Below are 17,628 nucleotides of genomic sequence, written 5' to 3'. Positions count from 1 at the left end.
GTCCCTGTCACTGGTTTGTGCTCTCACACACATTCCCCTCACCTTTGCGCACACTTTCTGGTGTTAGTTGTGTCTCTGCAGAAAGCTGTAATAGGCAGGCAGATAATATTTTATCACCCTGTTTGGTGAGCAGTGTCTGTATGCTCTCCTGAGGGCAGTACGAGATGTCCTGGGAACAGAGCAATTTACGGGGTGGGGGGGGGAAATGCCTAAAATTGTGATGGCAAGCTTGGCTTCCAGGAGAGGGTGGCGTTGCCACATGAGACCCCAGCTTGGAGCGGTGAGGGGCTGCCATGGGTCAGCCCTGGTCCGTCACCTGCTGATGCAAAGGTTGCACCACCTTGGGTGCTGGCTGTGGGACACCCCTGGGTGCAGGGTGCCCTTCACCCAGCCCCTGCAGAGCAGCAGTTTTGACCTGACATCTCCAAAGGTTTGGCTGCAGCCACTGGAGGTCACTGCTGATCTGCAGCTCCACAGGCAAAGCCACCTTTGCAGAGGTGGGTGGGAGACGTGCTCCTGGCTCTGGGCTGCTCTGCCCCAACTCCCTGCAAAATCCCTTCTGACGCTTAAGACCTCCACTAGAAAGAAGATTTGGCATCCCTGACCCTTCCCAATTATCCCTGTCCCCTGCTAATGGATGCAAGGACCCTTTGGGGACCCGTCGCTTGCATAGCTCGATGTAGGACCTCATGGGAGGGATGCTTTTACTTGTTTCTCCTCTTTGTGGCCAAGACCCTTTCTGTCCTCTTTGACCAAGGCGGCTTGGTGACCATACAGTCAGCACTGGGGGTTTGGGGCTGAAATGTTCCTTCCAGATGGGTTTGGAGCCGTTGCCAAGAAATGGGTGATTTTTACAGAAATGCCCATGTCCCTTCACTGTCTTTTGCTGTTTGAGCATCCAACCAGAACTAGGAAGAAAAACAAAACAAAATCAAACAAAAAAACCCCACAACAAAACAACTTGAAGGGACCTTGGCAATTTTATTGTTCACTGGCTTAGCAGATCAAAATTTTCAGCAGCAAATTGGTATTTGAAATGTCCTCATCCTTTTTAAAGGGGCTGGACACGTGTTTCCACTTGGCCCCTTTGGCAGAACAACTATCATCCCTCAGGATTAGAAGTTGAATTGATTTAAGGTAACGCTGTTGCTCGGTATTTAAGTGAAACCCAGACTAAAGTCTTTTGGGGCTTCCACACCCACTGAACACTGACGTCTCCTCGCCCACCAGTTACTGCAGGTAGTGAGCAAAATTCACTGATTTATTTAGGGCAAAATTGATCTATCTGCCGCAAGAGCTCACCCATCAGCAATATTATCCTCTCCCCACCCCAAGGGTGGCATTTTCTGATTTAGACTGTGCAATGCAAACCTCAGCTGAATGACAAATCTGCTTCTGTAAGTCTCCTTCAGAAAAGAAGAAGGAGGGAAAAGCAAGCAATGGAAAAAGTCCTAAATGGTAGGCGGGTGCCTCTTGGCTTTGGCTGAGGCGCAAACAGCGAGGCTGAGAAAGGTTTGGGGTCCAAATTCTCCTCCTCAAACACCTGGAAGAGCAGTGTGGGCTTGGATGGGGATTAAGGCTTGTGCAGGTCCATAGGAAAGGTGGTCACGGGGTGGTACATTAGAACCATGGAATAGTTTGGGTCGAAGGGAACTTCAAACCTCACCCAGTGCCCCCCCTGCCATGAGCAGGGACATCTTCACCAGCTCAGGTTGCTCAGAGCCCCGTCCAGCCTGGCCTGGGACCTCTCCAGGGATGGGGCATCTCTATATATAACTCATTATAATAAAATACATATTATAGCAGCTCATCAGCCTGTAAAACAGTCTGAATCAGCCCAAATCCTGACTGTAAGAGAAGAGGACTGGGAAATAACGGGATGCTGCTGGGGAAAGGGTGAAGCTGGGGATTAGCGGGACTCGGAGCTGCTATCAGCAGTAAGCTGAGCAACGCAACAAGGGCGATACGGGCTCCCCCTCCCGCGGTCAGGGCACGCAGGGATCCTCCTGTTCAGTGCCGAGGGCAAGTCCCAGGGTGATTACTCCCCGTGTCCTTGGGTCCCGCTCCAAGCAAGACTGCTCTGTAATCAGCAGAGCCTTGGTGCAGAGGAAGCCCTGGTTTTTTTGTGGATGGTTTTTTGTTTTTTTTGTTTTTTTTTTTTGTTTGTTTGCTTTTTTTTTTTTTTTGTTTTATTTTTTTTTAAGCACTTCTTGGATGGGCTCCAATACCTTTGCAGAAGCTGGCAGGAGAGCATAAAGCAGCATCTTTGGTCCCACGGGAAACCTCTTGCAGGGCTGCTGTCATCCCTAACCATGCTCTGGGGGTTCCTAGGAGCAGAAATAGCCCTTGTGTCCCAATTCTGCAGCCCTAATGGGGCATTTAGCTGCATATTTCCATGGCACCCTAAACAAAGACCTAGAAAGCAAGATCCCTGGGGAGCATGACTTTTAAATAAAGGTGGTTTTGGCCACGCTGTTCTTGCTGGAAATGCTGGTGCTAGTGGGAGCTGCTTTCTGCCTCTCTCCTTTTCCCAACTGCGTGTTGTAGAAAAGCTAAGAGTCGAACAGAGAAAATATTAAAAATACATGGCATTTATTTCTGCACATAACCAAAGTGCTCATCATTAATGTCTCCAGATGGAAAACCAGACAAGTTTCCTTCCCCTCAAACCAGAAGACTTGGTACTACATTGTCCTAATTAAAAAAAATGCCCCATGTCCCTCTTTTTCCTAAAAAGCACATTTTTCTCATTAAAAAAATTTCAAAGGCACGTTCTAATTAGGAAGGAATTAAGAAATACTGCCTTTTTCCTTTTTTTCCCCTGCAAGCCTCCCTCCAGCTAGGGAGAGGTGTTTGGTGGCTGTGGCTGATAACAGGAGCAGAATGCAAACCAGAAGAACAATATTTACTTGAAGCTATTCGTAATTTTCACAAATGGTCACCGAAAGAGCCCAAATATCAGCAGAAAAAGGGAAGAGCTGCTGTATCTCGTTGTTGCTGGAACGCTGCCTTCCCACGCGTAGGGTTGAGGCAATCTTATCTCCATCTGCTGCCTCCATTAAAAGAGAAGGGGAACTGCTGTTCAGGCGATAAGAGAATAAGAGAGGCCAAAGGCTGCTTCTTTAATATGTAAACTTTGGGTGAAAAAGGCAGAGGAGAGGGTCTAGGCAGAAGCCACCTCTCAATAGGTGGGTTTTGAATCTGCATGTACCAGCAAAAGGCGCATTTAGTAGGTGTTGGCCTCTATAAGGAGGAGGAAGGGGACAGGATGGGGGTGTGACCTCACTGCTTAGCTTTTCCAGTTTGGGTTAAATAATGTCCACCCTGAAAGATGTTTCCCTGAAGTAATAGCTTTATCATGTTTGTCCAAGCTCTCTGTGATGGATTCTCAAATCCAGAAAGGACCACGTCAGTCAAACACAATCTCTTGGTCTCCATGGCAACCAGCATCTGTGTTTGCCCCATAAGATGGACTTGAACCACCAATAACTCATTAAAAAAAAAAAAAAAAAAAGCCTGAAGGATGGAGAACTTTACAAACACCTTGGCAGCTTGTGTCTGACTTCAGATGTAGCTCTGGTGCCACCCCTGTTAAAGAAGTAAATCCTCTACTTCTAGTGTCTATGGCCCATGCTGGGAGTCCAAATAATCTCAAAAGACCTTTATAATCCACTCTTTGCAAACACTAGAATGCTTCTGCTCTTGTGGTTTTTAATTACAAGGGGTTTTTAATGGCCTTGGATGATTATTGCAGCCTTGCCTGTCTTAGAGGGGGAAAAACACGTGGAGAAATTCCATTGTAGGCACTAGAGCAGGAAGCAGTGGCTGGGGATCAGCATGACTGGGGATGTGCAGAGCTGTGATGAGATGCTTTAGCACCTTGGAGACATCAACGTCTCTTCTCTTTTTCCTTCAGCCAGTCCCTGCTTGAGTCCCCCCATCTCCTTCCAACCTCCTCCAGCACCCAGCGAGTCTCCAGCACTTATACCACATTTTTAAGCTCCATCCTCATAACAATTCTTCTCAGTTCAAGATGATGATTGATACTGCAGGTCTGTGCTCTTTAGGGAGGTTTCTTGCAGTTTGTTACGCTCTCCCCTGCTCTGTTTTAATTTTGTCTTAATTTCGCCAATTTTTGGGAGAGCTCAGTGGGTTGCATTCCTCTTCTCCCTCCTTCCTCACCCTCCTCCAAGAGTGAATCTGATCCCCACTGAAATACAGGCTGTTCCCCACCAACATCAGCCTCATCCTTGCTGCCTGATGTGGCACCAGCCACGGCCCTGGCAACAGAGTGCAAATCTTCCCCAGGAGTTAAGAGGATGGCACCAAGCTGTAAGGGGAATTGAGTTGCCTTCGTATGCAAATAAATGCAAACACCTTCAATTAATCTGGAAAGAAGACAATAATTGGCAACAGGTTATGCAGCATTTTGTCTTGCTTCTCTAACTTTCTCCCTGAGGATTATTCTGGGGTGAATGTCTGTGGTTGCATTTAAAAAATAATTTCAAATCCCCACACCTCCTCCAGAAACAATTTTTTTCCGTGTTCCTAGACTCTTGCGGCAGTTGCTAAATTGTGCAATCAAGGAGGGTCATTCACTACATCCCCCCAGGGAACCTCCTTCCCCCTGGCTGCAGATGTGCTCCCTCCTGCCTACTTTGATAAATAGAGAGAAAACTCAGTGGTTTTGGGTATAGGCTTGTCAAAGGGTTTCTTGGGCTCTGAGTAACTCATTCATTTGCAAAAGAAGGCTGTTTTGTGGGGGAAATCTCAGCCTTTGGGGTGGGACTCCTCCAACCCTGAGTGAAAGGTGCGTCTGGCTGTCCTGCAGCAGTTGCTCTGGTGATCTCTCCTGATGCCCTTATTGCAGTGTTTTGGTTTTTTTATTAAAAGATGGTTGTGGAGGACTCGGGCAGGGCCCTTGACAGCTCACGTGGGGTTCACAGAGAACTGGGGTGCGTGGCAAGCAGTTATCCAGCCCCAAAGTGTTCCGACTCCCCTATTCTTCTGCTGTCAGCAGGATGTTGCAGACCTTGGAGTTGGCCCAGTGCAAGGCGAACTCCCTCCCGGGCACACTGCCCTGCCTGCGTTTTCGAGTCGTGATGCTCTGGCTCCCAGCAGACTTGGAAACTGTGAAAATTTCTCTGTGGGACAAGGCAACAGCAAGAGGATCAGGAGGTGGTGGTGGTGGCCCTCAACCTCCTGCCTGACCATCTCCTGAAGGTCTAGGCATGGTGCTTCTACCCATGTCATCAAGAACTTGCGGTGTCCTTCCCCCATCCTTACCAATTTTGACCCACCCCTCTCAATCATTGTACAACCATTAATTCCCTCCTCTCTCCAAGAAGTCCTCCTTTATCTCAAGCATGTCATAATGTTTCTACAATATCTGGCCAGATCCAGAGCCTACCTGTATGGGACCTGCTCCTTTCTCAGCTGCAGGCACATGAGCACAGGGCTGCCAGAAAACCTCAGGATGGTGTCAAAGTGGATTGATGTCTCCACCTCCATCTGGCTTCTCAGAGTGGCTTGGAGGAAGGGGCCATCAAGTTCTGTCTGGAAATCAATGGTGAGGCTTCCCCTGTGAGATGGAATCAAGTGGGTTTGGTCACTGAGCAATGGTCCTGTGCTGGGCACCGTGCACCAGCAACAAACAACCCCATAAGCATCTTAATTTTAGCTCTGGCTGTGGAAAAGGAGTATGTAACCAACATCTATCAGACCCCTACCCAAAGTGACTACCAGGCAGGGCTGGAGAAGAGCAGGGGGTTGTGGAAAGCCAGCCTAGGGTGGAGCATCCCTCATTTTGGGTGCTGAGCCCCCTGAGTACCCTGCACCCATACACCCAAGCCTTTTCCCGCCCACTGACCTGGCGTTCATGTTGGTTTTCAGTTCCTGCTCCCAAATGCTCATGTCCATGTTGGCTGAAATGTCAACACCCAGCCCACCCTGGAGTTTGACGGTCACTTGGAGACCAGACTGCAGAGGGATGACCTGGGAGATGGAGAAGACAGACCTTGCTGTGACCAGCAGCTGACACCAGCAGTGACCTGTGGTTGTTGGAACTGCCTATTCCAACCCCACAGCTTGGCTTGCATGGTAGAAACTCAAACCACATGTGGTCCCATGGCAGAGCCGAGCCATCCCGCTGTTTTACCAATCCCAGGAGACTTCTGGCAGTGACACCTCACTCCTAGACATCTATCTGCAGTGAGTAACATACCTAAAATCCATTATGGGGTTCACTAGGATTTGGCGTGGAGGCAGGTCACCTGCCCCAGCAGTACCTGGTGATGGTCCATCAGCAGGAGGTTCCCTTTGACCACACTAGTGGGTTCTCCACTGCTTAATAGGACCTTGGTCATTAAGTCTGTATATCCCTGGAAGAAGATGATGGGCCGCAACTGTACATCGAAGAAGATGGCAGACATCCCAGCCATCAGCTCTGGCTCCTCTTCACCTTCCAAGGTGTTTTCTCCCATCATCGACTCCATCCCTTGTGCTTCAATAGTGACCTGAAACACAGAAGCCATGACGAGCAAGCTGCACGGAGCAAAGCTGGAGAGTCGGTTTTGTGCCCTGCAACGCTATTGGAGTTGTTACACTTGTCCAGCCCTTGGATAGGCACCATTTGAAGCAGGAGGACAGTGATGGGGTGGGTTGAGGGTGGTGAGACGCTGGCCCAGGTTGCCCAGAGAGGTGGTGGATGCCCCATCCCTGGAGACATCCCAGGCCAGGCTGGATGGGGCTCTGAGCAACCTGAGCTCAGTGAAGATGTCCCTGCTCGTGGCAGGGGTGGCACTGGATGAGCTTTGAAGATCCCTTCCAAGCCTAACTATTCGATGATTCTGTGGGTTGGATGGGGCATCCAAGCTACCCCTGAGCACCGTGCAGCAGCGGTGTCACATCCCCTGTTTTGTGGGGGGCTCCCTTTCTGATATGGGGCACACTGAGTGGGGAGGTGGGGTCAAGCACTATGAGGGAGTTAAGAGGGGACACAGATGGGGCAGTGGCACAACCGGGTTGGTGCTGTCACCCCCCTCTATGTATGTGCCCCCGCCCCGCAGCACACCTGAGCTGCACGAAGCTGCTGACCGTGGCTGAGCAGTGAGAAGTCGGAGATGCTCTTCCTCAACAATCCACCCTCCAAAAACAGCAGGTCCAGCCCAAAGGTGGAAAGCAGGTCCTGGGTGACTGAAAGGCAGAGGAACACCCATAAGCATCCCCGGGGAAGGGCCTGGCACATCTCTTTTGTGAACCTCCTGAATAGATTGTACGGCCAGTTCTGTAGAGCTGTCCCATCTGTGGTCAGGGTGGCCGACCTGCCCAGATCTCCTATGTTAGCCATTAAATATTTGCTAAAGCTGAATGACTGGGAGGGGAAAGCTTCTCTGCAGCATCTCCTTCCATTCTTGCAATAATAGAAGGATTTAGCATTGCAATGTTTTTCTTCCAGGGTTTGGATGTTTTGCCCCCAATTTGCCTGTACAAGGCTAATGTGAGGAGGGACAGAAATGAGAGCTGAGGGGTGAAGATTTAAGCAGATATTTATCAAGCATCAATTGTTACAGTGTCTCTGAAGTTTGATGATGTTTATATCGGTACAAGGATTCTCCTCTTTGAAGAGCTTATTAAAAATACCTCAGGGACTGAGGAATGGAGCTAACTATCTTGACTTCTCAGGAAAAATGCAGGAACTCCCACCTACAATCTACCATTGGTGTCATCTCCAGCTGAAGTTCATCTTTCAAACTAACAGGGTTTGGGAAAAGTATGTGGCACAGCTCAGCCCTCCTGCTGTAGAAAGCCAAGTGCTTGCAGGGGTGTCAGAGGAAGGTCTATGTACCTCAGGTGGTGGCAACCAGCCAGCCCCAGCTGGTGCTCAGGGACATCAGAAACCTCACACCAAGATTTTTAGGGCTTTTCTATAAAGCAGAGGTCTCTTGCGAAAGCTGCCTTTCCCCACCTGCCCCCCTTTTAGCCATTTGAGGGGACCCTGGGATGAGTGTTCTCCATGGTGTCACCTGTCAGAGGTCCTGAGAAAGAAGAGGAGATGCCAGCTTTCGAGAAGAAGTGGTAATTATTTATCCGTGGGTCTCTCAGGATGTCTTTCATTATCTTCCTGGAAGCAAGAGGGAAAGGAAAATGTAAGATGTCATTAAAGAAGGCTGTACAGAGAAAAGGAGGAAATCTAGTTTTCCAAAGTGTTTCTCTTGGTTGCTGACTGCCTGGAGAAGCCTGAGCAAAAAAGGGAAATGAGCAGACACGAGCTACCCTGGAATTTCCTCTCCTCTGCTTTGTTAGGATAAACCAGTCAGCTACTTTTCTGCAGCTTTTGCTTAGCTCAGAAAAAAAAAAAATGTCAGCGCTTGGTTCATTTTGTGCAGATAGGGAGATTAACACAGTTACAAATAGCGTGCTGTCCCACGAGCCGGAGCTTTGGCCTCCAAGGTCTCTGCCGAAGCCACGAGCCCGGGTCCTGTTGCCACGGGGCAGGATGAGGAGGGATGCTGCGTTTTGGGAGCTCCAAGAAGTGATGCTGGCAGGCTTTAACATTGTGCTGGGTCAAAAGCCACAGCTGGAGCGAGGAGGAGGAGGAGAAAAAAGTGATGTAGATCTAAGGGGAAAATGTGACCTTTTCCTCCAGACCCACCTTGCTGGGTGGTGGTCGGCGTGTAGGCTGTTCTGGATCTTCAGCAGCAGAAACGTCGCCATCTCCGTCTCCAGCTCATTAGCGGCCAGCAGGATGTTGATGATGTCCATGGGTGAGGGCTCGTTATCCAGGAGAACTTCTGCAGCGGCCAGGCGACAGGTTTTTTCGTAGCTCTTCCTTTTCTCGTGGAAAATCCTCCTCATTGCTTGTTTCACCTGATGCGAGAGGGCAATTAAAAGGGTGCAATGTGCAAATTGTGGCTCTATTTCTGCCCTGACGGCTTGGCTTGGAGTGGGAAGAGGAGCACCAAGCCTCGGTAGCTGCGGTTCCTACCTCACTGGAGATGTGCTGAGCGGGGAATCGCCGCAGGGCAGAGACAGCTGCAGCGGTGATGGCAACAGGACCCTCCTCAGCGAAGTCCAGGAGGGTGGGGATGGTTTCAGGAAGCATCGCGTTCCCCAGGGCCAGCAGGTAAACGACCACCTGGGATTCCTCCTCGGCGCTTCTCAGCCCCACGAGGATGTTTTCCACCCCGCGCTCCACCTCCTGCTCGGGGTTTGCAGGAGGCCAGAAGAGAAGGAGAATGAGGCGGGGGACAGGAGACATTTTAGGCATCCCCGGAGCAGGGTGGTTTGTCCAAAAGAGGGGGTTTGCAGAGGACCCACCTGTAGTCCACACAGCTGCTGCTGGCACAGCTTGCTGACCAGAGAGCCCACAGCAACTATCCCCGTCTCATGGACCTCGGGGGCCAGCTGCTTCCCATCCAGCTTGTCCTGGGCACCGGGAAAGGGGTATTAGGAAGGAGGAAACAAAAAAAAGGTGGAGGGGAATGGGGAAGAGAGAGAAGGAATATGTTTTACCTCATCTCAAAACATTTACCACAAAAGTAAGGAAAAATCAGTTCTTACCTGCCTTGAAAGAGGCAATGCATGGTTTAATTGGATAAAATGCTGTTTTTTTTCACAGTGGCTTTTAATTAAGCTTTTTTCTATTTGTAATGCACTGATTATAAAGCACTTCCTGCTGAATGCTTTTCCTCTGAGAAGCATCTACTCCCATCACCAGCATCCCATTAAAAGCACATAAAATAATCCCATAAGCAGAAAGATATATTTCTGCAGAAGCATATTTTCCTTTTTCAGGAAAACACACTTGCTGTTCCCTCCTGGCTGACACAGAGTGAGGATCTATTCTGGACTTAGGAGAGAAATGTCTGATACTTACCAACACCAGGCGGAGAAGCTCTCCTGAAGGCCGTGGAGAGAAAGCTGCCGCGTAAAGAAACTTCTCCAGCAGGGACGTGGGCTCCTTGCTGAAATCCAGAAAGTCTGAAAGAGCTGCCAAGGATGCCACCGACTGTGCAGCCACCGCCGCCTCCACGACAAAGGGGCTGGAGCAAGAAGAGAGAGGTCATCAATGGCACAACCCACCAGTGGAGCTGGAGAAGATACATGATGCACTGTGCAGGTCCTCATTCCCCTTTCTCTTCTTGCAGGCTTTCCTCTTGCTTTAAAGCTCTTGGGAGCTTCAGTTTATGGGTTAAAAAAACCTTAGAAGGTTGATTTTTTTTTTTTTTTTTTTTTTTTTTTTCCTCTGAACTCAGCCATGTCTAGGTATTTCTTTTTTGCTCTGAACTCACCCATGTCTAGGTATTTCACTGCAGAGAGGAGCCCAGCCCCAGCGCCCACACTGACAAGAGATGGATGCTACGGCCATGTGTGGATGGTCTGTAAATAACAGACTTCCACTGATATTTGTAGAAAGTCTTTGTGATGCTTCAAGCCAGCAAAACCAAAAAAAAAAAAAAAGGCATACACGTGCAGAAGGGGCATTAAGTAAATACAAAGCACACTTGCAGTAGTCAGGGCAGCTGCTTGGACCAGGTGTGGTGGATGGACCAGCATCAAACAACTCCAGCTACCAGGTCCAGGAAAGACCTTACCTGCCAGGGTTCTATATGCACAGAAAGCAAATTTTGAGAAAGATAGCTCCTGTGGGTCTCACAGCATCTCCTCGGGTGCTCTCTTCAGCAGCTGCAGAACATCTCTCTTCTTGGCGCTGCGCAGCATCTGGATGAACCTCTGGAACTGCCAGGTCGTTGCTGCCTTCGAGGTGTCTATTTTGACCCTCTGGCTGTCAAAAGCCTTCAGGTAGGCTCTCAGCTGTGAAGATGAGGTCTGTTAGCCTCTTTTACTCCCATTATCATAAGATAATGTTTATACTCAGGGAATATTTAGGAGTGGGAGTGGCTCATGGGGGTCATGCAGTTGTCTGAAGGCATTTGCTGCAGCTTCCCACCCCCATGGCTGGGGACTTGTGCTAAAGCACAAATGCCCCAATCTGTGGTATGTACAGGAGAATCTGTGAGCATCACCGCTGCCTGAGCATTGTTGCAATCCCAGATTTCCTAGGTGAAAAGCCTGGAGGACTTGAGGAGGCAGAAATAACTCCTCCTTTGTCCTTGCTAGCCTGACCTAAGGTGGAAATGTTTCCTGACCTTAGACTTGTGGTAAGTTTAAGCCAACTGGATGTGCCAGCTGTGCACCAGGTCACTTCCCTCATCACAGAAACGCAGCTACAGGCCCACGTTGCCCAAAGAAGTGGTGGATGCCCCATCCCTGGAGACATCCCAGGCCAGGCTGGACGGGGCTCTGAGCAACCTGAGCTGATGAAGATGTCCCTGCTCATGGCAGGGGTGGCACTGGGTGAGCTTTGAAGGTCCCTTCCAACCCAAACCATTCTGTGATTCTATGTCTGGGGGACAGAGGAGTCCTTCCACCACAGGTAGCAACATTGAACACTACTTAGGAGAGGTGACAGGTTGGGCTGATGCTCCACAGTGCTCCTGGGTCTGCATCCTGCCTCGACAGCACTAACCAGTTCCATGGTTTAACACCAAATCCTCCAGCCTTCTCCTGCCCACCCGGTACCCAGCTTGGGGGAGAGCACGCAGCGAATTTTGGAGGCGGGTGGCATCACCAACCGATGAGCAGTGGGTGCAGACCCTCCTGAAGGGCAGGCTGGCCATGCCCAGGGGCTGGTGCCGTTCCTCTGTGCCAGCCAGCACGTCCTTGAGGTTTTGTCCGGTCACCTCTGCCGGGCCGGGCATCGGAGGAGACACGAGCTGGAGCTGCTGCCTGTGGAGGGAGGAGAAGCCATTGGGAAGTGCTTTGTCATTTATAGCCTGGCTGGTTGCTTCATGGAGGTTTGGAAGAGGAGATGTGGGGAGAAGCTGTCAAAGGGTGTCTGGTGTTCCCTCCGTGCCATGCCCAAGTGCTGCACCAGGCTGGCAGGAGAGCAGCCAACACTTCAGCTCCAACAGATGCACATTCAGCCCACACCAGCTTCCCAATTTGGGCAGTGGTGTGGGGGCATCGCTTACCTTGAGCTGATTTTGATGCTGGTGGTGGACCTCAGGGCTGGAGACAGCATGTGGCTTTCTTCTGCCAGCACTGCCTGGAGGAGGCTGTCCTTCACCATGTACTGGCTTCTGCTGGTAGGCTGCCACTGGACTCCAAACATCTTCAAAAAGGAAAAGCAAGAGGAATGATGAAACCTTTTCACTCTTCCCCTCTCCCCAGGAGATTCCTCTGGTCTCTAACAGCAGCAAAAGTGCTTTCCAGTCCATCAAGTCACCCGCTTTGCTTGCAAAATGTTGGAAAGGAAAATCCAGAAGAGCCCAATCTCTTTCCAGATGTGGGAGAAGGCAGCACCAGGTGAGGACCATGGTATGGGGATGTTCTCGGCCGTGGCTGATTTGAGCGAGATGGACTTGGTGACACCACACAGACTTTCTCTTCTCGTTACAAAGTGTTGTCACCCTGGCTCAGTCCCAGCAGAAAAGGGTGGCAGAGGGAGGAGGGGATGATCCTGCCTGGCATGGGTGATGCCTGGAGACTGCAAACTGGAAATAAATGTCTCCCCAGGCATTGCCCTTCCTTCAGGCTAGCTAGATCCATAGCTGTCCCAACGCAGCTGCCCAGCATGGGAAGAGGTCTGGCCCCCAATACCAAAACCTGCCTCATCCCAACCAGCAGCAAGGACATCCTCCAAGTGAAAGAGAAAGCCAAGCAACAGCAATTTCCACCCAGCTCATGTGAAAAAAAAAAAAAAAAAAATGCTCAGCTTCCTCACTGTGCTGCATGGTGACCTTGGGGAAGCTCTCTGGATTTTTTTTTTTTTTTTTTCCCTTCCAAAAGAAATGACGCACTTGCTGGACTTCACCTCTGCCTCGTCTCCCAGTCCCGGGCACGCTGGGAGATGTTATCGGAGCAGCTGGGTTTGCACGTGGCAGGTCTGGAGGAAGGGGAAGAGCTGAACAATGTGTTTTTTGACAGCAAACGGCATTAGCGATAATAATATCACTGTCTGAATGGAGAGGGTTTTATCTACAGGCTTTGGCTTTTCCAGAGCCAGGCAGCATCTTTATTTTGCTGTCACAGCTATGGATACAGGTGAGGTCCAGAGAGCTGTCTCAGTTTCCCCATGGCAGGCTTGTGGGAAAACCCTAATGCCAAAAATGTGTGCTGTGCTGGTTTTGTTACTTTCTTTCTAAGTTTGCCATGATTCATACCCCCAAAAAGCTTTTAGTATATAAACACCCAGAGTTTGACTGCCAGGTGTTGAGTTGCCTCACGTGGCCTGTGGGGTGTCTGTGCAGTGATATCCATTTTTATATTGAATTTAATAGAATTTATATATTTAAAAAATCCCATTTATTTTAATCATAGAGTCACAGAACAGTTTGGGTGGGAAGGGACCTTCAAAGCTCCCCCAGCACCCCCCCTGCCATGAGCAGGGACATCTTCATCAGCTCAGGTTGCTCAGAGCCCCATCCAGCCTGGCCTGGGATGTCTCCAGGGATGGTTCATCCACCACCTCTCTGGGCAACCTGGGCCAGTGTTTCACCACCCTCATTGTAAAAAAAATTATGTCAGGTATATATATAATCATGGCAGCGATAACTGCATTAAGACCCACAGAGTTTCACTTATTAATGTCAGGGCTAAACACGGGCTACCGCTTTAAATGAAACAAGCAGCAGTCTTTGGTACTGTCCCCTGTCAACCTAATCCCCAACCTGATGAGTCCGAGATCCAGAAAACGTTTCTGCACCTCCACTTTCCCAAGCAGGATTAGCTGACAGGTCAGAAGTGATACCAAGGGTGGGGATTGGATGACCCAAGACATCTTTTCCGCTCCTACGCACCTCAAAACTACCTTGGTCCTGCTGATGTATATTGGTGCACCCCACTATGGGTATGGGTCTGAGAGCCAGAGCCCCAAGCCAGGCTGATGCAGGAGGCTGAAGCCAGCTGGGAGTGCGGGAGAATTTTGGGGGACGGCCCTGATGTACTTAATGTAAGTTGAGCCCACCACCACGAGAGAAATGGACTTGCTTTGTTTATGGAGGTGAATCCGGAGTTTGGATTTGTGCAGCTGAGGAGATCTTTTGTCTTCGTGATGGAATGGTTGGACACAGCATATGTGACTTGGCAGCTCCCAGAGACGTCCTCCTGGAACACAAATGTAAGTGACCATGGTTAACGGTGATTTGCTTTGATTGGGCCTGAATAAAATGATCAATGTAGAGGACAGACACAAAGGACAAACTAATAAATAGAAAAATCATCGAGAAGCTGGAGACTGGTCTGTATGTGGGAGTGTTGGATGTCTCCAAATTCACCTGGGCAGGAAATTTGCTTTTGCAAATTCAGGCTAACACTAGCAGCAGCATCTTTGTGCCTGCATTTTGGCTTTTTGAGGTTATTTTGGTTTGTTCACAGGTCACTCCAGCATCAGTTTGGCTTCGGAGGAAGGAATTTCCCTGCTGTTTGGCTGCTGGCTTGGCAAAGTGAATCCCACTTGGCAGAAATCTTTGTACAGGGGTTTTTTTTTCCTCCGCTTCTCCCACTGTCCAGGGAAAGACAACGATTTTATAGTTTTATCCTGCCCTGGCTCTGCACCTACCTCCACGGCGGTGCCGGCGTGGGGCTGGAGCTGGAGCAGACTGACGACACCGCGCTTCAGGTTGGAGATGAGGATGCTTTCTGCTTCATGCCCATGGAAAGCTTTGACCTGGGGAGGGCGAGAAGCGGTGTCTGTCTGCGGGGATGGCTCTGGGGGCATCTCCCCTGCAACCTAAGCTATGCCCTGTAGATACCTGCAGATTTTTCACAAAGAGAACCGTACAGCTCAATAGCATAAGATCTGTGGATGTATATCCACAAAATTTCCTTTGATTCCCCACCCCTGTTTTTCCAAAGCCTTAGAGGAGAAGGTCAGAAAGGAGCTTATATCCCATGATTAGGACTGAAGCCCTTTTAACACGGGATGCTGCAGCCCCTTTGGAGGATGGGGCTCCATCTGGGGCCATACTGGACCCCCAGGAGACTGTATATTACTACATTTGCCACTCTGTCCAGTTCCTCCTGCTCTGATATGAAACCAGAGGTGGAGCAGAAGTTCGTACGGGCTTCATAGCTGGGGAAAACTTGGGATGTGGGCAGGAGTGCCCTGCGGAGGGCATGACCAAGCCCAGGAGGTGTCCAGCTGACCTTGCCATTGCTCCAGGAGATGAACGTGGGCTGCTGGAGCTCTGCCTGCTCCTCCTGGCTCAGTGCAATCTCTGCAAGGGCGCCTCTGGGACCGTCCTCGCTCCTCTCCTCTTCTGGCTGGTGTTGGGCTTTGAGGTCATGGATCTGTGAGAGCAGAAGATGGCAGGGAGCAGTGAAAAAGCATGTTTGCTGTGGATTTTACCCACATTCGATGGCCTCTTGGTCACAGAGGTAATTTTTCAAGTGGGAAGGGGGTGAGGAAAGACAGCATCACTGCTCCCAGGAGGAGCTGCAATGGCTTTAGCACCTGACACACCTGCACCCGGAGCAGCTCTTCCCCTCCTGTGTCCCTCCAGAGCCGGTGGAGCTGGACCGATGCCTCAGCCTGCAGCCAGGCTCCGCGCAGGGCCGGCAGGGATGCGTGCTCCAGCCGGACATCCAGGGAATAGCGGTATCGATACAGCACCCCGGGCTGGAAAGAGAGGGGCTGCAAACCCCCTGAGGAGAGACACAAACATTGAAGGTACACAACGGCAGACCTCAGCCCCAGCATTCTCCACCCAAGGAGGACCTGGACCTGCAGGGGTATTCGCGACCTGCAGCGCTTTGCCTCCTGGAAGCATCACTTTTACATCAAGCAGTAAGTATAGATGAGATGTTCGGGGAAAAACATGGGAAGGTTTTAGTGGGAAGTGATTTGTGCCCGCGGTTTGGGTGTTCTCGGGGTGACGGCTGGTCCCTGCTTGCGTTTCCAGTCCGGCCTTAGAAATGATGGCCAGAGTAGGGGATCTCCTTGGGGACTTCAGGACTTCTTGAAACTGCCAGAGAAACACACTTCAATCCTGCAGCAAAGTTTCCTGAGCGTGCCCACAGACAGGAGGAACGTCTCAAAGTGTCTTTTCAGCATTGTGCGTTAAATGGGGCAATGCTAGCATTTCTATTTGGGGGAGAAGAGAGGCCGTATTCTTTACATTGTGTGTTTCCCTATCAGAACTACCAATTCTTAATTAAATCACTGACTCTGGGGGCAGCTTTAGATTAAAACTCCTTGCTTTAATTGTATTTATCTAGAATTACTTGCAGTTCCTCTTCTTGTTCATATACAAATATGACTGTAGGGGGGAGAGTTGCCTTTGCCATGACGTAACCAATCTAATCTATTTTCTAAAGTCATTTGAAATTCTTCTGCAAATCTAATGCTCTTGCTGGGCTTCTGAAATGTTTTATAGTTTTGCTACTTTCTTTAAAACAACAAATGAAAGTAATAGATGGAAATCCCCACTCCCTGGGGCTTTCCTCTGTGAGTCAGACTGAAAAGTTTCTATATTTCTGCACCACGTGCAGTTTAAAAAGCTCCAGCACTCTGGTTTTCCTCACCCCCCAGAGAGGACTTCCACGGTCCCAAATGATTTCCCCACCTCGGGAGATGCTCAGACCATTTGCAGTTGTGGAAATAACTTTTCCCTCCCCGGCTGGAGACCGGGGAGATTTTGGGTTATGCTGAGCCCCAGGGGGCTCGTTGTGTGCTGGGATGAGCATCTCGCATCCCAGGGCATCTGGATGCCCTTGTGTCCCTGGACCCGAAGCACCCCAAAAATCTCCTACCTTTCGCTGTGCTCACGAAGGAAAAGCAAAGCAGGAAAACATATCCCAGAACTGCCTGTGGATTCATGGTGGGTTCTGGGAGCTGGGCGGGAGATGGGGGAGGAGAGGGGGTGGGAAAGGGACTGTGCAACAAAAGTGGGCAAGATTTGTGGCGTCAGGCGATGGGGCCCGACCTTCTCCCTTATCCCCGCCTCGCACACCCAAGGAAAAGCAAATAATTAAACCTTTGCCCCAACCCCCAGCAGCCACGCAAGGTTTGGAAATCAGCTGAGGTTTGCCGAAGACCAGCAGGAGGTGGGGGGAAAGCTGCAAAAAATAAGCTGCAAGAAGCATTTGCAGGGTGGAGAAATTGCCAGTTTGCCTTCATATGGGAAGGGGATGCTCAGAGAGCTGCTCCGTTCCGTGGTGAACTCTCTCCCCCCATCTGAAGGGCAAGGGGAAGAAATGGTTGATTTTAAAAGAAAAGACCCAGAAGGTGGAAGGGGAAAACCTGCTTTTTTTATGCTTTTAGTTAGAAACTGGGATTTGTAGCCTGGAGGCTCAAGTTACTTAAAGGGCCAGGCTGGATGGGGGACGTGGAGAGAATGCTGATGAGTCAGATGGTGAACATGGTTACCCTCCCCAAAAAACAGTGTGGGAAAGGGTTTAGCAGACGAGTGCTTTGCTGGTTGTGCCCCACACAGCCCGCCAACCCCTTGGCCCACCAACTGCATTTTTTATTTTCCATGCATGAGCTTTCTGATTGCTGAATTTAACTGGTACCTAAAAGCACTATAGGCTGCAGAGGGACAAAGTCCTTACGAGGTGTTGATG

At 50.1% G+C, this 17,628-nt stretch overlaps 1 protein-coding gene across 1 annotated transcript; it reads right to left on the bottom strand.

Moving 5' to 3' along the window:
* Nucleotides 1-4,999: 4,999 nt before the first annotated feature.
* On the bottom strand, nt 5,000-16,882 carry LOC135991136 (microsomal triglyceride transfer protein-like). The gene is made up of 19 exons (XM_065639425.1): nt 16,816-16,882; nt 15,771-15,781; nt 15,527-15,697; nt 15,211-15,354; nt 14,624-14,731; nt 14,053-14,169; nt 12,036-12,175; nt 11,637-11,790; nt 10,658-10,815; nt 9,878-10,043; nt 9,319-9,426; nt 8,987-9,199; nt 8,654-8,868; nt 8,025-8,122; nt 7,073-7,194; nt 6,288-6,515; nt 5,870-5,994; nt 5,411-5,581; nt 5,000-5,144 (listed from the first exon to the last, which is right to left on the bottom strand). The coding sequence occupies exons 1-19, from the start codon at nt 16,880-16,882 to the stop codon at nt 5,000-5,002; spliced, it is 2,661 nt and encodes an 886-aa protein (XP_065495497.1).
* Between the last annotated feature and the right edge of the window lie 746 nt (nt 16,883-17,628).

This window comes from Caloenas nicobarica, chromosome 7, assembly GCF_036013445.1.
Source record: "Caloenas nicobarica isolate bCalNic1 chromosome 7, bCalNic1.hap1, whole genome shotgun sequence".
In the NCBI taxonomy this organism is placed as follows: Eukaryota; Metazoa; Chordata; class Aves; order Columbiformes; family Columbidae; genus Caloenas; species Caloenas nicobarica.
This window is presented reverse-complemented; position numbering and strand designations above follow the sequence as displayed.

Excerpts from the sequence above, each read along its gene's own strand:
- LOC135991136 (XM_065639425.1), bottom strand. The coding sequence starts at position 16,882 with ATGAATCCACAGGCAGTTCTGGGATATGTTTTCCTGCTTTGCTTTTCC. Across the intron at positions 11,791-12,035 it reads AGCATCAAAATCAGCTCAAG|GCAGCAGCTCCAGCTCGTGT; the intron begins GTAAGCGATGCC and ends CTCCCTCCACAG. Across the intron at positions 8,869-8,986 it reads CTCAGCACATCTCCAGTGAG|GTGAAACAAGCAATGAGGAG; the intron begins GTAGGAACCGCA and ends CTCTCGCATCAG.